Source organism: Podarcis pityusensis, assembly GCF_964106645.2.
Source record: "Podarcis pityusensis genome assembly, chromosome: 4".
NCBI classification, from domain to species: domain Eukaryota; kingdom Metazoa; phylum Chordata; class Lepidosauria; order Squamata; family Lacertidae; genus Podarcis; species Podarcis pityusensis.
Window position 1 is genome coordinate 45,471,462 of NC_138027.1, and position 25,492 is coordinate 45,496,953.

The window sequence follows — 25,492 nt, forward strand, 5'->3', positions numbered from 1 at the left end:
ACATTAACTACACCTGCTGTACCATGTAGCTTTCATAGAACAGAAAATGTGGCTGTCTCACTTTCCTAGCTCAAGTTTGAAAAACAAGGAGTAGTAATATGTAGGGAAATGGAGGGGAAATAATTGGGGGAGGGGGAGCAAAGGCCTGGCTCACAATAACAATTCTATGTTGTGAGAACAGGCATTTCCTTTATGCATGTAGGTCCAATTTGTGCCGACCCTCCCATCAAGGGTGGGGTGGGGGTGGGGGCTGAATATCTTTTCAGGTAATCTTGGCTGGTCAGATAGTTACCTTATTGTACTCCTACATAAATGTATGCATCCAGTATGCATGTAAGCTGGAGAAGGTTAGATCATAAAAGAATTGATGTTGTTCAGTGCACCTTTCAGGCACTAGCGGAGGAAGAGGGGGGCGGGGGGAGCACACCGCCCCTGGCAGTGCGATCCTGGTGGGGTGCTATCACAACTGCTCCCCGCCCGCACTGGGCACCACACCCCCAGCACGTGCGCCAGCCACGCCTGCTCTCCGCCCCCCTGTGCTGGAGCATGAAGCTCCGCCACTGCTTTCAGGTATGCTTTTCCTTTGTTATAGAAACTATTTTACCTGACCTTAAAAAAGAATCCCTAGTTCAGTCAGGAGTAGTGTTGCCCTCTGGACAGTGGCATTGCTACTGCTTTCCTGGAGGCTGCGGAGGCAGGGCAGCATCAAAGTTGAGACTGAACAGGTACACACCAGCAGGAACACTAACTTCACTCTGCGAGGACCACTTTACAGCCCTGACCTCACTGCTACCCTGCTCCATCTAGGTAAGTGGAAATAAGCAGTGGCGGAGCTTCATGCTCTGGCACCGGGGGGCGGAGAGCAGGCGGGGGTGGGGCTGGCATACTCCTGGGGGTGTGGCGTTCTGCCCGCAGGGGTGTGGCACCCAGTGCAGGCGGGACGGTAGCCGTGATGGCACCCCACCGGGATTGCGCTGCCAGGGACAGTGTGCTCCCCCCCTCATTCCTCTTTCTCCGCCAGTGGCAATAAGGAGTGCAGCTTAGTGGGACTCCCTACCATGCTCGCCACTCCTGAGTTCAGTGGTTCCTTGAAGAAAGCGCATCATGGAAAAAACTACCTAGATATTTGTTGAGTTTTCTTCTCTTCCAGTTGCATTTATAGTGCATCTCATATAGAATCAGAAGTCTGAATTAAAACACTAACTTAGTAAAGGTAAAGGGACCCCTAACCATTAGATCCAGTCGTGACCGACTCTGGGATTGCGGCACTCATCTTGCTTTATTGGCCAAGGGAGCTGGCGTACAGCTTCCGGGTCATGTGGCCAGCATGACTAAGCCGCTTTTGGCGAACCAGAGCAGCACATGGAAACGCCGTTTACCTTCCCGCCGGAGTGGTACCTATTTATCTACTTGCACTTTGAAGTGCTTTCGAACTGCTAGGTTGGCAGGAGCAGGGACCGAGCAATGGGAGCTCACCCGTCACGGGGATTCAAACAACTGACCTTCTCATTGGCAAGTCCTAGGCTCTGTGGTTTAACCCACAGCAAGAAGGGCTATAAAGTGTCAAGCCCTATGGTTAGTATTCTATTGTATTTTAATGTTCACATTATTTTTAAAATTCGTGTTCACATTTCCATATATTACAAACTAATCTTTCCTTTAAAACAACAAAAACAAAACCCCAGTAATGTTAGAAATAAATGTGTAGCAAACTTGCTGAGCAGATCTTCCAGGGCATTCCAGTTTCATAGCAAATGCAATGGGGACATTACTCTGTTTATTTATTCCAGGGTAAGAAATGTCCATGAAGATGTGTACATGGATTTTCAAGAGAGTCAGTAGAGCTGGTGACTGTATTATTTGGTTTATCTTTTTATAAACTTAGTCCGTATTTTGATAGATAGTGGTCTTAAATGGAAAAAAGCAGGTTCTATTTCACCTCTTTAGTCAGTGACAAGAAATGGTGCTGATTTCTGTCAATGCTTCTTTGTTTGGCATGGCTCGTATTAACAAAGGATCGTTCTCAATGTGTCTTTGCTTCCCACACTGAAGGCAAGACCGCATAGCAAAAATAAAGCATTGGAATAAACATCTGGATTTATTTGAACACATAATGTACTAGTTACGTAGTAATAGTGCTTCACCCTTTCCTGAATGCTTGTAGTGGCTTCCCTTGGACTCTTGTGGGCTGTGGCATGCCAGTGGAAAAAATGTTCTTTAAGTAAGGTACACAATGTTGTTCCAAAGACAAGAGTTCTGGTTTTAATTAGTAGTAATGCATGAGTTGTTGAATTAATTTTATTTGTAGAATAACGAAGAACAGCAGCAGTTTATCGTTATTGATGTATATAGATGAACAAATACAATAGGATATAGAAGGGCAAATAATAATATATTTAATAATTTGTTTACCACTAAGGAAAAAGGTAGGTGTTGTTTTTTTTAAAAAACCACACACTCTGGTTTATTTATTGATTCAAATTTATATTCCACCCTGAGCCAGAATGAACCAATGAGAGTGTCAAAATAATTACTTTGATCAGAATTGACTATTCTCTCTCTCCCCCCCCCCCCCCCGTTTTTACATTTCCAACATGCAAGTTTTCAGATTTTGGTACATTTGTATGCTTTGTCTTTCTTTATATGTGGGATGCATTTGCATATCACACAAAATCATCCTAACTTTGGGCTTTCAACCATCTCTTGGTGACTTTTCATCATAAAGCGCAGCACAGGATTGCCCTGTCTAGTACAGTTACTGCCCAGGGTTGAGTCAAGACATTTTACTGCCTAACACAGTCAGGTTGTTCAAAAAACAACCACACCGGCAGTTTACTCTTGTTGCAACATTGGTAATGGAGCAGAGCCATCCACCACAGCTGATGGCACTGAACTTAGGGGGCAAAGGAAAATATGTGAGGGTGTGTGCACACTTTGCCTCTTAGCATTTGCCACCTACGGCAGCTGCCTCAATCTAGCTCATGGTAGGCCTCACCCTGCTATTATTGCTAAAGGTATAAAATGTCAAAAATTGGGTTCATCTTTGTGGCTTAGTGCATATTTGATTCCTCTGATTGTGGACATACATTCACCAAGAAGAACACTCAGGGATTATTGTTTGGGATTCCAGACTTTGTTATGGCATCTTAATTAAAAATCAGGTCTAAATAGTATTAGTTCCTAGAAGAAAAACAAATAGGCAGCTAGGCTTTGATGGAAAAACCATTAGAGCCCATATTTTCACCTGTTAAGCCCAGCTGTTCATTGTGGGACTGTTTTTCCCCTTTATGTTTTAAGAGATCAGTTTTCACTACAGTCTATAGAGGAAACTATAAACTAGCTGATGTGAACAATAGCTGGGTTTACAATATATGTGGTAAGGGATGCCTCATTTTGGATGGCAAAACTATATTTTTAATGTCTTCTCCTTATGCTATATTGAGTTCTGGTGGTATCTTATAAACCGGTCATTATACATTCTGTGCAAACTTGACTAATAGAGAGGTCTATTGACACCATCTGTCTATGGAATCCACAGCCGCTCTCAAAACCTCTGGTTCATTTTTCAGTAGAAATGCATTCTTTATGCTTAATCTCCCCATCTCATCCCCCAACCCCTGCCATCCCTCCAAGGTTTAAAGTGGAGATTCTTGTTTGTATTTCACATTATTTTATACAGATGGCAACCGGACGTGCAAAACGAGGGGGGGGGGAGTTGAGATAATTAAATGTGTTGTGCAGATTCTCTATATAATCTGATATGTTGGCACATGTTACATAGGCAGTAAGAAAACCCTGGGGCAATCTGGACATAAATAAAATGGTGGTAGCTCATTTTACAGATAATTCCCTTTAACTATTCTGTTCTTTTGGAAAACCATGATGTGGGGGTGTAAATTCTTTCAGTGGGTTGCGCATTTAGTCCAGATATGCTAGGGTGTCTTAAAGACCTTTGCCTGGTTTACTAACAACCAGTTTAACTGAAGCAGTATGTTAGAATTGTTTAATCTTTATTTACAGCAGTTATTGCTAAAAGACAGTGAAGAAATCCTATATGGATAGAATGAATCTAATTTCTGAGCAGTGACTTTATGGGTGATCACTACATGTACTTCGTTATTAGATGCCAGTTCAACATAAAACGTGAAACATTCTGAAGCAATTTAACAAAATATGCTTTCTTTTTTTTACTATCCCTCCAGAAATAATTTTCAACATGCAGTTTGAAAACTCTAATGCCTCTTCTTCCAGAATGGCACAACAGAAACATTTCTATCATACTTCTTGTTTTAGAATTTTGGACATCCATTGAAGTTGATTGGTAGTAGGACTGACCAAAGGAAGTGCTCCATATGCAACTTAAATAACCCTACATTTGGTGATTGCCTGTAGGTTAGATGGCATTTAAAAAGAATGAAACAAGTAATGAAAATGGTCTATCAAGAACTTAATTGGCATATATTAATACAGCCCTATATGTTCAGGGTCAGATTAAATTGCCGCAAAGTTAAGAAAAAGAAGAGAGCTGAGTGGGAAACACGTCTTTTCAAAGAAAGGTATCCTTGGGGGGGGGGGGGGAATAAACCAAATCAGCCTTTTGTTTGATCTAGCGGTAGAGCATCTGCTTTTCATACAGTCAGTTCCAGGTTCAATGGGGGGAAAAACCCTGCCTGAAATCTTGGAGATCTCTGCCAGTCAGTGTAGCCAGTACTGAGCCAGATAGACCAGTGGTCTGACTCTGTATAAGACAGATTCCTATGTTGCTCTGACGTTTACTGTCATTGCTTAGTGCAGAAATCAAAGCCTGTTATTGCTGCTGGTCTAATGTAGGTTTTGCAAATACCAGCTGGATTTGTACAGGGGTTGATTCACTAAAGTATGCTGAAGGCTTGTGATGGTCTTTCTTGGCTACTAATGATTATGGTAGACTACTGAGCAATTTGGAAACTGCTGGTATTGCTCATAGGAATATGGGATGTTGTGTCAGCAAGTGTAGAAGATCCACTGTCATTGTGGGTTGTATTGAGGCCAGCAATGAGCTAATACAAACTGCCGTGGTTACTCATTGACAATGCTTTCAGTGTCTAGGATTTTGCTGTTTTGTGCTATTATGTTACACACTGTTCTAATTAATTTTAAATATACCTACATATAAATAGTGGTGTTAAACTAGATATTGGATTTATCCAGTTTTGCTAGGTAAAAATCATTATAAAGTTCTTAACCAATAAAAGAGCTGGTTTGATGGATAGGCAAAGCAAGCAGTTCCAGTGCACATGCTCAGTTTATCAATGTTAATAAACTTAAGAATGTCTCTAGACTACATTTAATTGATTTGACTTATTTTCTAGGAGTATCACTTGACTTTTTCTAGTAGAATTGACATAATAGTGACCAGTAGACTAACTAGTTTAGGACAAAAGCAGAATTTCAGGGTGAGGCTTTATATTTTCACTCAGCAGTCAGACCCATTGACTTCAATGGAACCTCTGCAGGGGCAAGTGTGTACAGTATTGCAGCATTTAGTGTACTTTCAGATGTGATAAAATTCCACCCAGGATTGAACTGTTTGTTCCACTTTGTCATAACAGAATGTTAGTAGTTGCTATACAGTACAGTGGAACCTCGTGTTATGGACAGGATCCGTTCCGGAGGCCCGTCCATAACACGGAATTGACGCAAGCCGAAGCGTCGCATCTGTGCACACGTGTGGCGCGATTTAGCACTTCTGTACATGCGCGAGCAGCGAAAACCGGAAGTAACCCATTCCGGTACTTCCGGGTTGCCACGGGACGCAACACGAAAACACCTAACCTGAAGCAGACGCAACATGAGGTATGACTGTACAATGAAGTTGTTATCACTTGGTCACTGACTTTATTGTTAAGAAAATAAGATTTGAGTATGTACAAGGCACTCAATATATGTCATGGGATTCACATGCGCTGATAGGTATCTTTTAATGCAAGTGACACATTGCTTAGATTAGAATACAGCCAAACCTCGGTGTTGAACGTAATCCGTTCCGGAAGCCCGTTCGGCTTCCAAAACGTTCAACAACCGAGGCGTGGCTTCCGATTGGTTGCAAGAGCTTCCTGCACTCACGCGGAAGCTGTGTCGGACCTTCGGCTTCCAAAAAACATTAGAAAACAGGAGCATTTACTTCTGGGTTTTTGGTGTTCGGGAGCCGGAATGTTCCAAAACGGAGCTGTTCAGGAACCAAGGTTTGACTGTATTGCTAAGAATAGTTGCTGTGATCAAAAGAGAATTTGGGATGCACCATCTGCTGTGTGACTTCTTCAGCAGTATTAAAACTCCATAATTTTTGCTGGACCTCTGATAGTTCAGAACAATATACCGTATTAGCTGGTGCTTTTCAGTTTATGAAGATACAAATGGGGAGTCACATGTTAGTCTAAGCTTCCCAGAGGAAGGAATCAAATTATTTCATCATCTTATCAATAAATAAATGATGTTGGTTTCATGAAGCTGACAATACCCAGTTAACTTTTTCAACCTGTTATGTACTGAAGTTCTCACCTTGGGCCAGCAGGGGGATACTGTAGATAGTTCAGGTCCACATATGCAAATAAGGGATCGAAAGTGACATTCAGTGATTGGATAGTTACAGAAAATGGTTACTGTTGCGTTCTAGTGGAGCTCTATATAAGAAGGCTGGCTGAACCCTTCAGTTCAGTTCTGTTCTGGCCTGTGAATAAACAAGAGCTGTTTGAAGAATCACTGTGTCGTCTGATATGTGCACCCACGACTTAACACAACCTGCCCTTATTCTGGCATTCTAACAACTGTTTGTTGTTGTTTAGTCGTTTAGTTGTGTCCGACTCTTCTGACCCCATGGTCCAGAGCACGCCAGGCACTCCTGTCTTCCACTGCCTCCCACAGTTTGGTCAAACTCATGTAGCTTTGAGAACACTGTCCAACCATCTCGTCCTCTGTCGTCCCCTTCTCCTTGTGCCCTACACTACTATTACATTTTTTTAAAAATGTTGATCAGGAAATTAGAATTAACAACAACATTTTAGTTTTGCTACCAGTTCCTACCGACATATTAAAACAAAATGACTTCTTTTAAATTAAAAAAAGAAGTGATATACTTGTGCTTTAGATGTTTAAGGAAACATAATGATTATATGCAACTAAAATTTGTCTCAGTTAAGCTTATCGTTTCCACTTTAATATGGCAGCAGCTTAGGATAAAGATTTAATTATTTTAAAATGCACATGTCCTCCAATTCTCTTTAGTGTTTTTGACTCTGGGCCTTCTCAAATTTCAGAATACTCAATGTTTGAAATTTATCTCTAAACTAATGTGCAAAACAATCTGTCAGCATTACCCTGTTCTGCAGCCTTCCAGTACACTGAAAGGCATTCCCTTTCCCCAAATCAAATTCTAAATATAGCATTTAATGTGCTTTCTTCTTTCAAGTCTGTCTAATATAAGTCCTAGTGTTACTGCTGAGATCCAAATCTTTATTTCATGCCTTCCTCTTTGATCGAAAATATACTTCTCCTTAGAGAAATTAATAACTAAAAATTAAACAGAAATTTTGTTTAAATTAATGAAATAATGCACTAAGCCAAAGTGCTAGAGGAGCGAACGACTGAAAGAAAATTTTCATTTCTGCAGTTCCCATTCCAAGTGATCCCCAGCAGCAACTAAATTTTGATTGTTATACTATTCATTTAGATTACAGACTCTCTTTGGGTGTGGTTATGTTGATTTACCTGTGAAAGCATCACACCTTTTATTCTTTTTGTGCCTCATTAACCTGGTGCTCACTAATGCTTCATGAATGTTGGGAAAGTTGACTTTAAGGTTTCAATATGACTGAGGTTGACTGCATTCCTTCAGGGATTTGTTACTAATCCTTTAAAAGGCTGTTTGAAATATTTTGTTTTCTGAAAGTATAAATGTCTTTACAAAATTGCCCCTAAAATTTTGCCTTGGTACTTTTTGTCATAGAAGCTAATAACTCACACAAACCAAAGCTCTTCAACTATCATCTTTGACTCTGACTATTATGCATTAGTTTTTAAAAGCTTCAGTGGATGTTTGAGTATGTCAAACAAGAAAACACAAGCACTGCCCAAAGATGAATGACAGGTTCTTGAGGAACCTTCTGAAAAGGAATTCATAAGTTGTGCTTCATACTATATTTTACTGCTTTTATTTTATATTTTACCATAGCACATTAGGTATGCATTTTACTAGTAATCTATTTCTCTAACTGTGAAACCTATTCATATCTGTTCAGAAGTATGTCCAGGTAAGTTTGTAAACTTAACTGAAAGCTAATTTAAGTTTTTACACTGTTGTAATCATTTTACAACAAAAGTCCTAAAGTGAGAGGCAGGTTGAATGGGAGTGATGGTGAACTCTGAGACTATGCCAGGCATTGCACCAATATCTCTCTATACTAAATCCAACATGCTTTGCATAGAAAAAGTTCCAGATTCAATCCCTGATGTCTTCAGGTACCTATGTTTGGTAAACACTCCCATCCTAGACCCTGAGGGATCTATTGCTGGTTAGTGTTGACAGTCCAGTGGTACCTCAGGTTACATACGCTTCAGGTTACATATGCTTCAGGTTACAGGCTCCGCTAACCCAGAAATAGTGCTTCAGGTTAAGAACTTTGCTTCAGGATGACAACCGAAATCGTGCTCCGGCGGCGCAGCAGCAGGAGGCCCCATTAGCTAAAGTGGTGCTTCAGGTTAAGAACAGTTTCAGGTTAAGAACAGACCTCCGGAACGAATTAAGTACTTAACCTGAGGTACCACTGTACTGAGCTTGATAGACCTAGTGGTTCCTACATCATGCTGGCTCTCTGAAATTAAGCAATTTATGTAGATTTGAAAGTCCTTTCTCCCCAAAGTGTCTATGACACTTTTGAAGCTGAGTAGCATAAGATATCTAGGTGCACTGCTTCATGTTCCAGGAGGATTGCAGTATAAGAGCCAGTGCCTTTGTCCAGATATTAACATGTAAAAAGCAAAACTTAATCAATTATATAGACTGTTATATTTTTAAAAATGTGGCTATTTTTGCACACATAACAAGATTTTGTTGTGCTGATTATTTAGAAACAACAAGTGGCGCTGAATAATTATTTGGCAGAGGTGGCAGAGCCCGGAATTGTGGCTTCCATGGCAGACTTCTCCTCCTCCTGCAACTGCTGGGGAAAGATGTCCTGGCTCTTCCCAACGTTGTGTGTGCAGTGCATGGCGCTTAGGGTGCTTGACATGTGTGGCACTCAAGGCACACTATGCTCAGCGTGCATGGTACTCAGGGAGCCCAGTCAGTCTGGGCGTGTGACACTCGGAACGCAGTGTGGTTAGTGCAACGTCAGTAGGAGCCAGGACCTTTCCCCCCAGCAGCTGCAGGAGAAGAAGAAGCCAGAGCTTGGGATGCTCACACATGGGTGTGAGACCAAACACAGACGCGACACCAGTGCCCCCAATCTGCTTGGTAAGTTGGCGCATATGGAGACAACAGTCCTGACACGGGAGAAGTTTTAAAAGTAGGACGCAGAGAATACCAGTGTGATTTATAAACAGAGTCAAGGAAGCTTAAAAGGAGTAAGAAGGCTGTCTTCAAAAAATTGAACACTTGTCCAAATGAGGAGAAAACAAACTTTGGCAAAAAAAAAAAAAAGATATAAGGAGACAATAAGTAAAAATAATTCAAGGAGCACATTGGAAAAACAAGGCTCATCAACAAAAAAAATGTTTAAACTAGGCGAAAACTGATCCGGAAGGCGGTTGAACTTCTAGAAAACTAGGGAGTCAAAGGTGTGCTGAAGGAGAACAAATGAAATTATGGAAAGGCTGACTGAATTGTTTTGCATCTGACTTCATGTAGGACAGATCCCTGTGCCTGAACTAACCTCAGATTTCTCCATATGCTGACAGGCTAACCTACCTCACAGGATTGTTGTGTAGATAAAATGTGGGTAATCCTCCCTTATACTACCTTGAAGATATAAATGTAGGAAATAAATGTGCATACTTAAAAAAAAACACATTCCCTACAGTTCTCAACAACACTAAAACGATACAATCACTCCCTGAAAAAAAAATTGCATGCTGTATGTGTTCTTTTGTTGTTGTTTAGTCGTTTAGTCGTGTCCGACTCTTCGTGACTCCATGGACCAGAGCACGCCAGGCACTCTTGTCTTCCACTGCCTCCCGCAGTTTGGACAGACTCATGTTTGTAGCTTCAAGAACACTGTCCAACCATCTTGTCCTCTGTCGTCCCCTTCTCCTTGTGCCCTCCATCTTTCCCAACATCAGGGTCTTTTCCAGGGAGTCTTCTCTTCTCATGAGGTGGCCAAAGTATTGGAGCCTCAGCTTCACGATCTGTCTTTCCAGTGAACACTCAGGGCTGATTTCCTTAAGAATGGATAGGTTTGATCTTCTTGCAGTCCATGGGACTCTCAAGAGTCTCCTCCAGCACCATAATTCAAAAGCATCAATTCTTCGGCAGTCAGCCTTCTTAATGGTCCAGCTCTCACTTCCATACATCACTACTGGGAAAACCATAGCTTTTACTATACGGACCTTTGTTGGCAAGGTGATGTCTCTACTTTTTAAGATGCTGTCTAGGTTTGTCATTGCTTTTCTCCCAAGAAGCAGATGTCTTTTAATTTCGTGGCTGCTGTCACCATCTGCAGTGATCATGGAGCCCAAGAAAGTTCTAGATGTGTTCTAGATGCTACCTTAATTTTTGCCTACGATTATATATGGTTGCTAACTACTATAATGCGTAGCAACATCTAATAGTCAGATTTCTAAACAGATAATGGACCTTTCAGATTGGACTAATCCTTACTGTTTAATTTATTGGTTTTAGCAGGTGATTATAGGTATAAAATAATATAGGTAAAAAATAAGGGACACGGGTGGTGCTGTGGGTTAAACCACAGAGCCTAGGACTTGCCAGTCAGAAGGTTGGCGGTTCGAATCCCCGCGATGGGGTGAGCTCCAGTTGTTCGGTCCCTGCTGTGTGGATGCTGCAACGTGTCTGTGTGAGAAACCTGGAGTGAGGCCAAGTTTTGGGAGCCCTTTACCCATCAGAGGGGGTGCAGAAAAACGTCCCTTGAGCAGTGGGGGGGGGGGCAGTGAGCAGTGAAAGCTCAGAGACGCCTCTTTCTCCAAAAGCTGCCAAGAGTTGTTTACATCGTGAGTCGGAGCCTGGGAAGCTGAAAAGTGCTAGAGGCTTCAAGGTCAGCCACCTGCAGCAAGTAGAGATAAGAGCTTCAGAGTTGTGTGGGAACGCTGAGACAAGTCCAGTCTCCATGGCAACTGAGAGAGTTGCATCTACGGAAGCTGTGAAGGTCGTGGGCAAGTCTTCCTGCTGGGGGGAGTCTGTTGCCATGACAACCAGAAAGGACATCTGCAGAAGCCCCAAGGAGGGGGGTAGTGAGGAGATTGTTGCTGCTGCCAACCTATCAGTTCGAAAGCACGTCAAAGTGCAAGTAGATAAATAGGAACCGCTCCGGCGGGAAGGTAAACGGCGTTTCCGTGTGCTGCTCTGGTTCACCAGAAGTGGCTTAGTCATGCTGGCCAGATGACCCGGAAGCTGTCTGCGGACAAACGCCGGCTCCCTCGGCCTATAGAGCGAGATGAGCGTGCAACCCCAGAGTCAGTCACGACTGGACCTAATGGTCAGGGGTCCCTTTACCTTTACCTTATAGGTATAAAAACAGGTTGTTGTTTTCTTTTTGGTGCAATACTTTAACTTTATTATACATCCCTAAACAAATCTTGTTTGTGCAAGCACAATTCCATAGCACAATTACTTCTTGCGTAATTTACCCAGAGTTTTCTACACTTTCAACAGACATTTCATTTTTAGACTTGACAGATCATAAAGCTAACTTTCCCCTTTCCCCTCTTCCAAATACTAGTTTGGGGAATTTATTCTTCGATATATAGACAGAATTATGAACAGTTTGTTTTAGAAGTTCAAGATCTGAATTTTAACTTTAAGATGGACAGGAAAGATTCACACCACCATACTACCCATTATTCTTCCATTTAATATAATGTATATTAATTGCTTATTCTAATTTGTTTTTGGGGAGGACCTTAATTGTTTTGGATTAAACAACCTGGTTAAACTAGTAAGTGCCCATCTTACACTATGCAGCCCATTCTTATTGTTGTTAAAAGCTGGCTGTGTGGTGGTGTTAGGAATGTCTGATGTTAACAATTCTTAAAATATTAAATATTCACAGTAGATTCATGTGGCCATAAGTGGTTAACAAGACTTTCAATTGGGCATTATACATTGTGTAAACCTTGGAAGCAGCTGACCTTCTGTATCCCTGGTGTTTCCTGAACTGGGTTTCATATCCTGTTAATAAATAACTTTAAGGACATATAGGCAGTTCTGACATTTCACTTACCTTTCCAGGAAAACAGAATGAGATTCCAATTACAGATTTATTTAAAAAATATTTCTTAAACAAATGCATGTCTGTATGCACGTAAGGAGAAGCTGCATAATTTATCAAGAAATAATGTATACCAGTTACACTGAAAAGAGGCAGAGCTTTGGTTGCAACTATCACTTGCAAGTGCATTAAAAAAAAACATTTAGGGCATCCCATTCTACTTATGTACATCTGTTAGGCAGCTTCCTAGTCATATAAGAAGATTTGAATGTTTTTTACTGTACAGAAAGCACTTGTAGATGAAATGATTTGGAAACGTGGAATTAAGCCAATTGATTTAAAATGCATAGCTGTCAAGTATCCCTTATTTGAAGGGACAGTCCCTTATTCCAGCACCATGTCCCACTGCTGTCCCTTATTGATGGACGTCCCTTAAATGTCCCTTAAATTTCAAAGGAAGCAGCTCCTCTCCCTCCCTCCCTGCCGGCCAGGGAGAAGGGAGGCTCCAACTGTGTTGCTTGGCTGTGTTGCTCACCCAATAAGAAGTCTAAGAATGACTGGGGGGTGGAGCTTGCATGCCTTGTGTGTGGCTAGTTAATGCAAGCTGAGGGGTTTTTTGAATGCTGGACGCCATTTTGTTGCACGTGCTGCTGCAAACTTTGCAGTGCAAAGCCAGGCTGGGGAGCCATCTTAAGTTGAGGCTGCATAGGCCTTGGGGTGCATGTGATTCAGATTCTATTCAGTTGAACCTCTGGTTACAAAGTTGGTTGGACAGTGTTCTCGAGGCTACCAGCATGAGTTTGACCAGACTGCAGGAGGACAGGAAGACTGGAGTGCCTGGAACAGGTGAGGCTGCAGGTCCCTTATTTTGGCTGCTGGTCCCTTATTTTCAAGGCTGCTGGTCCCTTATTTTCAAATCTGTAAGTTGACAGCTATGAAATTGTGGTATGATTTATTTTGATACCACCAATTGCCATGAACAATATAATTGCAGCTTTTGTCTTTGTTCAAATCTAAAAAGTGATAGTGTTAGTTTTTAAAAACAAGATGTGCTTCCGAGTATTTGCTTACTTCCTAGTGCACTCCAGTATTTTCACACCTAGTGCACTATCTGGTCTGTTCATATCTGGGCTCACCTGAACCAAAGATGTTCTGGCTCGCATCTCATGCTTCTAACCAGTGTGTTGCACCTGCTCTTTGTACAACCCCTTTGTATTTAAAAACCAACTGAGGAAATTAAATTTTGTCAGAATCTTGGTATTAGTTTGCAAATGAATTGTGTGAAGTCGATCAGTGTTATGTACACAGTAATTGCTCTTTTAACCAAAGGCGCTGAATGTTTGGCATGCTATATCTTTCAGTCTGAGATGTGAAATTTATACTAAAGCAGGTTGTGCAAGTTTGTTAGTTTCCTCTATTGCAGTGATTATCAGCTTTTAGAAGGAGAAATGTGGGTTCTTTGTAGATAAAGTATGTAACTAATAAGTATTGTGTTTCTGTGTTCACCAACTAACCCTTCTGGGACAGATTTCTGACAAGAAAATTACAGGATTTGTGCCCTTTGTAAGATTTATGTTGATACATAAAGTTGCTTCTACTAAATAAAACACAAATTGGAACTTAAATAACTTGACTATAAGGATAGAAATTAAAAGTATAGCTGTGGAAAAAGATTACTCAGATGTCAAAGCTGTTACATCCCCTCTGGCGGCTGTCATCAAATTTGTGGTTAATGTGTTCTATGTGCCACTCTTCTCTTCATGAAAAATACAGCACACTACAATTTAAGGAATTTTATGGAATGTTTCAGATAAGAGTGACTTTATTACAGCACTTAGGTGGAAATATATTCACAGGCAGTTCCTTGTGTTTTGTCTCTCACCCCGCCCCACTTTATGCATGAAGAAAATCTGCATTTTATATATTTGAACCTAGCATTTGCAGACTCTTCATGCAATCCATTTTTCTGGAAAGTGTCAAACGACTGCCTGACTGTGGAACAGTGGGGTCACAAAATCAGAAGCCAGTTTGTGATAATGCCCCAGTTTTGTTCTGGAAGTTAAAAATCATCCATGCTTACCTTTCCTTTAGGAGGCAGCTGAAGATAGTACTCTTTAAAAGATATTTCGATCAAAATGTGCTGAATTTTTGGAGATGTGTATTTATATATTGCTTCCTCACGTTCACTGACTTCATCGATTTCATGATTGTATTGATCTTATGTTAACAGTACAGGAATACTACAAGCAAGCAATCAATTCTTAAAGTATTGTACTGCTTTTAAATGTTTACTGTGAACTGCTTTAAAAACTCTGGTCATAGTGGCAAGCATGTTAAATAGCAATAAATATCTTGTAAATGCTAACTTGGAAGAACATATAATCGCCCATTATCATAATAAAATCTTAACCAACTAGATGACATCAAGCTAACTATAAGAATAACCAGGAAGTACTTGTTGATTTCCAAGTGCACTATTTTAAATCCAAGCCACAGCATTTCCATTACATCTTAACCAGAAGTAGAAATTTAATTTTTTATTCACATTTACCCTCCTTAGGTTCCCGTCTTCGCCAAGAGGATTCCCCACCTCGCATTGTTGAACATCCTTCGGATCTAATCGTTTCTAAAGGAGAACCAGCAACTTTGAACTGTAAGGCTGAAGGCAGGCCCACACCAACTATTGAATGGTATAAAGGAGGCGAAAGGGTTGAAACAGACAAAGATGATCCTCGTTCTCATCGGATGTTGCTGCCAAGTGGATCTTTATTTTTCTTACGAATAGTTCATGGCCGCAAAAGCAGGCCTGATGAAGGAGTCTATGTCTGTGTAGCAAGGAATTACCTTGGTGAAGCTGTGAGCCACAATGCATCGCTGGAAGTAGCAAGTAAGTATTTCTCCTCTTTATCATCACTGGTAGCCACCTTAGAAGCAGCTGCTTGAGTGGAATTTTAAATACAGAGAGGTCATTAGCTTTTCATGTCTGAGCTCAATGTATACAAATAAGATATTTAGTTAGGTTTGAGTGCAGAACATTAGCATTCTACTAACACTTGTATATAATGTTTATATTCACACAAGCAGATTATGAATATGACTAAGTAAATTAGAATATCTGCTTTTGTTTTGACTATATGGTCAATAAGCTAATTGTATTCAGCAGTACATATGGCACTGAGCAATTCTGAGCTAAGCAAATGGGAGGAAAAAATGTAATGACACATTTCTTAAGTGTTTTAATGAGTAAAAAATGGTTTCAATTAGTTACAAAATGCTGTGAGGTTATCCTTGCACACTCTTGCATCTACTGAGGGGTGTTGCAGCCACATGTCTTGTCATTCATTTTAGTGCGCTCACGTTGACACTCTGTTACAGTATTTAACAGAACTTGCTAAGTGTACTAGAGGCCTACAGTTTACTTACATTCACTCTGGCATGTTCTCCACACAAGTATGCACTATTGATCAGCAGACATGAAATATGCTGGGAGTTGTGCAATTGGTAAAGAATATTAAGCAGAAATGTATTTCTGAAACATTAGCAGAAATAAAAACTTCCCCATTGCCTTCATGCAGGATAAACAGTGCTAAAGTTGGGCATGTCCCCAGCATTTCAGTGTCAGTTAGTTAGAATGATTCTGTTTAAATGTACTTCAAACCTTGTACAGGAAGTGCCTGAGAAAATGTTTGATTCCCCCCCCCCCGGCCCCTTGTCTGCAAAGCTATATGAATTGGTACACAAAGTTTTTTAAAATGCATGTGCAGTACTGATTGTGTGTTTTGTGGTAGATTTTAGGGTGATACTGTAAAATTATCAGTTTTGGTACATGGTAGATGTAGTTGTATGTTGGTTTCTTTATACTCTGGGAATTTTGTTGTTTGTTTAGTTTTGTTGTTTGTTTAGTTCAGGATCTAAAATGTCTAATATGTGAATATACTTGTTCTCTATTAAATGGCATCAGATTTGATTAAGGACGACATCAGTGCTAAAGTATTATTACTGCCATTCCACTTCTCAGTTTTTAAGTGCACTTATTACCCTCAAAATGAGCCCTCTTGATCAGAAATACAACAAGAGGCTTAATGGTAAGAATTAGATATTTATTAAAAACATTAGCACTGTGTCATTCCAGTGGAAGAATAGTGATGATGCAGTCAGAGGCACCCCCCCCCCTTCTCACTCAAACACACACACAGAGAGAGAGAGAGAGAGAGAGAGAGAGAGAGAGACAAAGAGACAAAGAGAAGCCAACTAAAGGGAAAAGAAGGAATGGAACTTAGCATAAAAGAGAAGTGGATATCTGCAAGAGAGAGAGGGGGGACATTAATCAGTTTTTCAAGAGAGAAGTGTTGTGGTTTATTGACATAGGAGATATTCAATTGCCTTGTAAGCTGTAGTTTTTAGGAGCTTTGACAGGAACAAGTTGCACTTTCCCAGTTATGGTGAAAGAAAGGCACTCTGCTGCAGTTATTTAGGCTCCTTGTTGTTTGTCTGTTTATACCCCTGTTTGCTCCCCTTTCCCGTCTTTAAGTCTCTGTATCAGTGCCTGTTTTCTGGTCTGCCAAACTATCCCCTTGATCCCACAGTTGTATTGGAGTTCCCTCTTCTTGCCTTTGCAACGTCTCTCTCCCCACCTACATACAACTGCTTCCAGCCATTAGGCTCTCCTGCTCAAATCTGTGATGTTTACTTGCCATGGGTCACCTTGTTTATTCCCACAACCCCAAGTCTCCTGGCATGCACAGAAGGAAGGATGGAAGACAGGGAGGGACTTTAGTTATGTTACAGGAATACAGAGTTTGTAAAGGGTTTTCCTCAATTTCTGTTTCTAAGCTTATTCAAACTGCTGCATAAGTGAAATGAAATGTTTGCCTTCGTTCCAGCTTGCAGACAGTTCTTGGAAGACAACCCAGAGAGATTTAGATATGAAACATCATAAATCTCAACCACTGTCTTTTAATCTTATTGAAACCTGCTCACAATACTGCGTTCCCAAAGTCCCGTGTGCTTGTCAGAAAATGTGATGGGCAGGGTTGACTGTGTTGTCTCATAACTTAACCAGTCATTTGGAAATTGTGAGAAATGCAGGAAGTTGTGTGCCCCCCCCCCCCCGCCCAATTTATTATCTTCTCCAAACCAAGGACGGAAGGCTGAAAGGAGTTTCTTGTTATAATGCAGTTAGGAGAAGAGAGCAAAGCTCTTGTTTGTCTTCCTAAATATCCAATGTAAACAGAGTTATTTGGAGGTTATTAAGAGTACTGTACTTCTACCCATGCTGAGACCTGTTGTATTGGCAAGTACTGTAGAGTTGGTGATGCCTGCTTTCCTTTTGCTTCTGTCATTTTCAAATTCCCTTTCCCTGGAATTATTTTCTATACTGTATGTATTTCTATGACAGTATTTTTATTTGCAGCTACATATTCTGAGCTATATGAGTGAATACTGAGTGAACTGTTAATTAGGAAGTTATATATTGCTGTTTGTTTGTTTACAACATTGTCAGGCTTATTTTCCACCTGACTAAATAGTTTCAGTAAAATCCTGGTTAAAAAGAGATCCTGACCTTTTTAAAACTAGCTTTAAAGATACACCTTTTGTAGAATGGCCTTTGGAGATTGAAATATGATGCTTGATATATTGGGTTAGAAGAATTGGGCCATATGTATACAATTTACTTTAATTGTTGAATGAAATGAGATTTTATTGTTGCATCTTTTTATGTATTTTACTGATCATAAATCACATTGTGGAAAGCTATATAGAAAAATAAATATTGAAATGGCAGAAAAATAGAAGTATTGTTGGTGTCTGATACAGTGGTTGGAAAATTTTGGATACTGAAAGCAGCTTAACCAGAGATAAGCTAAAAACATTGACTATACTAAAGGAGAGTAATGAAAATAAAATGTGACCTCTAACATTATATGTAATATATGGTTTTGGAAAACTGAACAAAATCATAAGCAGAACATAGAAGCTGTAATTCTTTGATGCTCAATAAACACTGTTCTGTATTCCTGCAAGGAATTTTAGCTGCTGTTCTTTCTATTTTGTTGTACACATTTATTTTTAGTAAACTTTTCTTAGGTTACCTGTCAGACTCACAGCCAGATGTGGCTTTAAGTTGATGGAAGTTGATGGGGCATGCAGCCAACTCCTAAAACATTTTCTGCTAGCAAAGACAATGATAGTATGGAAGCAGAACCCACTCTTAAGAGCTGCCATATTACTACTGAAATCTGCTCAGCTCTTTTCTTGAGTTTCTGAACCCAGCTTTTTGATTATTTGAAATGTACTTAAATTAATTCAGTGTTATTTGTTTTTGTGGAATATAACCAGGTTCAGATTACCATCTACAGGGACATGTTCTCTGGTAGTTAAAGGTCCAATGTAATGTGGTAAAGGGCATGTTCTTGTCAAAACTATGCAGGGCAATTTTTCCTCTATAGAGATCAGTTTTCACAGGGAGATGAAGCATTGCTACTTCTCTAAGTCCAGACAAGAATCTAGCAGTGACATAAACACTTAAAGCATACTGCATTTTTTGTATTCAAAATAAGGAAAAGCTAATGCTCTTTGGGTGCTAACATGCCAGCCTTTTAAGATTTCTTAAAAGTAAGACACAAGATTTACCCACTGTGGAAGAATGGCAGATGAAGCTGATAGACTATATGGAACTGGCAGAAATGACTGGCAGAATCCGAGACCAGGGAGAAGAGTCGGTGGAAGAAGATTGGAAGAAATTCAAAGATTATCTACAGAAATATTGTAAAATTAATGAATGTTGGAATGATGTTGGATAGTAATTAAGTGGTTTCCAGCTGTAATGCTTTAAGGGAATATGAGAAAAAGGGTTATAAAGAGGTAAAAATTTAATATTATTACCTTTAAAGGATTTGCTGAACCAACAGATTGAAGTGGAATACAAAAAAGGGAGGTATGAGGAGGTCCGGGAAATAAGTCAAAGGAAAATAAGTAATGGAAAATCTGTGTGTTTTTAACTATTTTTATTTTGTATTTTTGCCATTTTTTTTTCTTTTCTCATTTTCATTAAAAAATCTTAATAAATATCTTATAAAAAAAAGATTTCTTAAAAGTTTTTCTTTCAATATACACCTAAAACTGTTAGTATTAAAAGAGTGATGCTTGTTGGAAAAGTTAAATTAGTAAGCTTTAAATATATATATTTTAAAACAAAACAAAAAACTCATTGTAGCTAACCCTAGGCAGCCTTGCTTAGAACAGTATGGATTGGTTCTTAGCAGACAACTGTTTTAATAAATTTGGTTAAACAGAATGTAAATTTGTTCCAGGCTTTCCAAGAAAAGTATGATTCATATAAGGTATACCAGAAGGATATAGGACAGTAGAGATGTTGCTGGTCTGCACTTCCCATCATTTTTGACACTTGGCCAAGATGACTGAGTCTGATGGAAGGATCACAGATTAGTCACCCCTGAAATAAACAGTTCCAATAAATAGTATTTTAGTGTTGAGATTTATGATTACCTCCTAAAGACTTTTCCCCACATCAGTCATGTTTAGTCTGTTTTCTTAGTAAAAATTATTGTTGTTGTGATTCTTACCCAATGCAATCATATAATCCTCATGTTTTGAAATAGAATCACTATCCTTAACATACAGTCTTGAGGAGAGCTGTGTTTTAAAAGCTCTTTGCTCAGAAAGTACCAAGATTAATAGGGCATTGATAAGAGACTATATGGTGCCACTCTGGTCCACAAAAACAGCAGATGATCATTCATTCACTATAGTTGAATGTGACTTGCATCCTCTGGCCATGACCTGCAAAACTAGCTTCAGGGTGCATATTTGGCACTGTGCACAAATATCTCCATACTACTCAAATGGTAGCTGCTGTTAGCTTGGCATTCAGATATGTAGAATGGTGACATGTGTTTTAATCTGTTTTTATTGTTCATTTTAATTATTTTTGAATGTTTTAAATAGTTGTTTTTAACCCTTTTACTGATAATTTTACTTTTTTATTCATTTTGTAAAGCACTTTGAGGTTTTTTGTTTGTTTACTATCTCCCAGATTATAAGTTGTATGAAATAAATAAATTCAGCACTAAATCATCTGTCACCAGGATAGAGAAAAAGTGGCTTCTGTAACAAGCCTTCCTTCCTCAAATTGGTGATCATATCTGGCAGTATTTACTTTATGTTTTGAGAATGCATGCAGCACTTTTTCAACAGATGGGGACAACACAAAATAAAATTGGGTTAGGGTGAAGGTAATTTTTATTACAACACTACTCTAATCTGTTAGAGTAGATTTCGAAGCAGGTTTTTTACTTTTCTTTTTGAAGCAAACCTCAGGCATGGGGAAAATATGTTTTCTGAAGATGTACCTTGAAGCAGTAGCATTTAAAAGGCTGTTGAGGCATTAAAAGGTTTAACTGAACAGCTGTTCATAAGCACTTTAAAAAAAAAACTTTCCTATTTTCTATTTGCTGTAAACTGAGTATTACTGTATTACAGCTATAAGAGCAGTTGGTATCTTGAGTTACTAGATGCCTGTTTAAGGCTTTTAAAAATGAGATGACATTTAAAATCTTACTTCCTGTGCAATAAGATAACATTTTTTTTGTATAAGCTTGCTGTTTTGCAAGGTAGTATATACAGTATTTCAAAAAAGCATATGGTTATATTAGCTTTTTCTATTCATAGAAATGTTGGAGATTTCAAGTAATGTCATTTGCTACTTTAGCCAGCAGCACAACAGATTATCACTGAGTGTCATTTAACAGAAGATTTGGTCTAGGCTTTCAAGTTTTCTGTTTAATTCTGGGATGATTTTCTGGGATGAACAGAAACAGGGCAAAAAGAAATCCTATAAACTAGTAGCAAACACCTTCTGTCTCTGTGTGTCTTTATGTAGCCAGACCCACACTATTCATACACACAAAAGGGAGGTATCCACAGGTGTGAGCGAACTCCAATGTTTGCAGAAGTATAACAAATCCTTAGACACCGCCCCCCACGAGAAGCAAGTCAATGAAGATTGAACATACTGAGGATGTGTGTGAAAACATGAGGAATTAAATGGACTATCCTGGAAGAGGATACTGTAAGTCTAGCTTACTGGAACACTTGTTACAAATACCTTGGACCTAGAGAAAATCCTCCTAATTTTCTTTCCCATTCCCAAGCAGCATTTTTCATGGAGGGTGTAATGTTGTTCACCTCCTCACTGGGCCCTTGAAAGGAACAAGGCTGGCATTGGACTGGATAAGAGTCAAAAGGACACAAAAATAAAACCAAAGCTAGGAAGGACCTATAATTCTGCAGTGACGATTCTTACATTCCAGTCTTTCATAGACACTACTGCCTTCCATAGATACCTCTTTCCCCAAGTATGGAAAACCATTAACTGTGCCATGTGTACATGAACACACTACATATGGCCAGCTCCACGCATAACAAAATAAGTTTCTTCTTTCTGTTTATTTATTGATTTCATTTTGAATAAAGCTTGTTCAGTATTTGTCATATATTGTTGTGTTTAGGAAGGATTTGTGTAGGAAGATTGAAGTGTAGTAAGGCTCTGAGTCACTCACAAATGTTTGAGCAGAAATTTGGGACAGTAAATGAAACAGCATAATCTCTTTTCTTTCTTTTTAATTGTTTGGTCCAGAATGCAAAAGGGTTCATATTGCTACTAACACTTAGGAGATGAGACACTAGCCAAGCTATTTACCTTAGTCTGGAGTTTATTACATTGAAATAGCTGAAATTCTTGCAGCTGTGTAAAAAAAGGAAGAAAATGCCAGATAAATGGGGGTATCATATATTTTGAGTACTTTACCCAAAGCCGCCAGAGACAGAAAGCAACCAAGTTACTTTTCCTCCTGGCATGAGTAAGTGGAGTACATAATCTAGTCCAGCTGCACTGATTTGCTGTAGTGTTCTGTTGCATAGGATTTTTGGTTAGTATTTTTTTGTACTTTTCTAGCTGTATTACAGGCTCAGTTAGGTGCTAGGTTTAAGAGTATTTTAAAATTTAGAATGTAATCCTTGAAACAAGTCTTGTCTTGGGGGATATAGAACTTATCTGTAGATATTTAAAGTAGAGCTAAAGACAAAGACAGATTCAACAGTTCCTGATTCTGCCCAGGAGGCTAGACCAGAACCAGAGTGTTAATAATAACCAGATGCTGGTGAATAACTTTGCACAATCATGTGCCAACAAGCCTCTTACTGGTATTGTTCTGAAGTGTTAATGTTGGTGTTCTGCCAGAAGCAGAATATGTTTCCAGTGCAGCTAGTGTGACTGTCTTGTACTCTGTTGATTGTGGAAATGTGCTCTTCCTCATGTGGATTCTAATTTGAAGGCTTATACCATGCTAATTGATAAGTTATCAGGGTTTGCCAAACAGTTAACTGCTATCAACTAATTGTGACTGAGACCCCAGATAAAAAAAGATCACTTAGGAGATGATGGGAGGCAGGTTTAATTATTAAGATAATGTCTGTCTATCTTTCCCATGGGAGTTTGGGGAGAGAGATGAGGATAGTTTCTTACCAGGTTTCACATTCTTTGCAACTATCCACTGATTGATACTACATCAGCTACACTGATACTGATTAAAAAAGAGGCAGCTTTTTCTTATTTCCCCTGACCCTCTGCTATATACGGCAGATTTAAATAATGAACTACTTGTTTAATAACACTAACTGTGTGAGAGTCTCACAAGTCACCAACATTATCTGATTTCTTTGGCATAACCATGATCTTATTAGAATCAGAAACTTGGTGTATGGTGTGCTCTTCTAACTCATTTTGCAAAATATGCTCTCTCCCCCCCCCCCCGAGTTGTCCTATTAATCTTACTGAACATGCTTAGGCTTCTGTTACACCTTGACCTGACACAGTATTATTTCCTGTACTGTTTTCTTAGACATTTCTTCCTCCCTCTAGAAAACTAGCCAGGAATCCCTTCAGTTTTGATCCAATGCTTAAAGAGGCACCAAGGTTGGTTTCCAGTTAAGATATGCAAAAGTATGTGTATAGACAACTCATCATAAACAGTATTGTGAATTGAATTGCTTGAATTCTACTCAAAGTGATTGAAGACTTGTCTGTTTTACATGCCAGCTACATTCCATTCAGCTCATAACTAAAGCTCAGTAGATTGACTAGTCATAGCTGCCTTAAGTAAAACTAAATGCTCAAGTTATCTCATCTGGGCCACCGAGGCTTCTAGAATTAGCAGATAAACATATATACATATTACTCTTCTCCATGTGTCTCTAGTGCAGCGGTGGCCAACTCCCAAGAGACTGCAATCTACTTTCAGAATAAAAATCTGGCAGTGATCTACCCCCGTTTTTTTAGGGGTTCAGCTCAAAGTTGTTGAGCTTTTTTGGGAAGAAAGCACTGTTTTGGGGGGTTAAGGTGCAGGCTTTTTGTGGAGTGGGAGGAAGGCAAGGGGTTAGTTCACACACAAAAACATCGCTATGGATTAAAACAGCCACACAGAGGGAACTCCATCTTCCCTTCCTGAGTTCAAACAGCAATGGAGGGCGGGACAAGGAGGCGGGGCAGGAGTCAGATTTACTGACGCAGAGGAAAGGGAGCCAGAGATCGGCCGCGATCTACCGAAACATTGCGGGGATCTACCAGTAGATTGTTATCGACCTGTTGGACATCCCTGCTCTAGTGCATGTGTCACCCCCCCCCCAAAAAAAAGGCTCGTTGTCTGGCTATCATGTCCTATTTTATGTTCATTGCCTAGTTGACTGGCAAACTCTCACTGCAAAACCTTGCCCAAGAAAGAGACATTTGTAACTAGGCAGTAGTTACTATAATCCAAAGAATGCCCAATGAAGTTATATTCAGATGTGGCCTTTGCAAAAACGTCCTTGAAGTAGTCAGGACCACCCATCTGCCAAAAAGCCATTTATAATATCCTGAACCCAAGCAGACAGTCCCTCATCACTAGAAATTATAAGTTGAGGAGATCAAAGGTGCTTACAACAGATAGGTCAGACTCCCCCCCCCCCCCAAGTTCCTTGTTCACCTCCTGTTGTGCCAACAATAGAGACTAATCATGCAATACTAGCTTAGATGAAACACTGGTTTCTTTTCTGGATCTACCCATTTGAAAATGTGGCATCTAGTCCAATGTGAGCGATTTGTCTTTAAGGTGCTTAGTAAATATCTGGCTTCCAATGGTTCCCTCAACTCCACATGGCTCAAGCTGAAGTAGGTTCTGACCCAACTGATATATTTCCAGATGATGGAGAAAAAGTATTACTGCTTCACCTTCATCCCATCTACAGGCTTAATACTGAACTCTTATCTGTGTCTGAATGACACATCTTTTGTCACTCTAATTGTCTCCTAACCTGTTTTATTGGTTTGAGATTTCTAAACCAAAGACCCAAGCAAGCGTTACAGTGTGGGAGATGGCACTTAGGAGCTACTAAGTTAATTGCTTTGGTCATCTCTTCATTTTACAAAGTGACCAAGACATTCCAGAATTGCCAAGCACACCTACCAGAAACACCTCAGTAAAATCATCCAACCTACAGAAGTACATGTCTTTCTGGAAAAAAGTCAAAATCACCTCTGCAAAGATAAGTCCCTTTTCATTAACCATTTGGGTTCTTTGAGAGTTCTGTCCTAGGCTCATTGTTGTCCAATGTTTTTATAAATGACTTGGATAAATGAATTGAGGGGATGCTCATCAAATTTGCAGATGACACCAAGCTGGGAGGGGTAGCTAATTCCACAGAGGACAGAATCAGAATTTAAAATGACCATAACAGATTGGAGAACTGGGTGCAAGCTAACAAAATTAATTTCAGTAGGGACAAATGTAAGGATCTGCCCTTAGGCAGGAAGAACGAGATGCACAAATATAGCATGGGAGGACATCCAGCTTATTAGCAGGACATGTGAAAAGATCTAGGGGTCTTGGTGGACCACAAGCTTAACATGAGTCAACAGTGTAATGCAGCAGCAAAAATGCTAATGCTATTCTAGGTTGCATCAACAGAAGTATAGTGTCCAGATCAAAGGAAGTAATTGTATCACTATTCTGCCT

General features: G+C 39.7%; 1 protein-coding gene across 4 annotated transcripts in view; it reads left to right on the forward strand.

The window, feature by feature from the left end:
• ROBO1 (roundabout guidance receptor 1) overlaps positions 1-25,492 on the forward strand; it is a 610,482-nt gene that overhangs the window by 361,698 nt on the left and 223,292 nt on the right. For all 4 annotated transcript variants that reach the window (XM_081003959.1, XM_081003960.1, XM_081003961.1 and 1 more), the window contains one exon: positions 14,980-15,306. In XM_081003959.1, the coding sequence (XP_080860085.1) occupies positions 14,980-15,306 (327 nt within the window). The remainder of the gene's footprint in view (positions 1-14,979; positions 15,307-25,492) is intronic.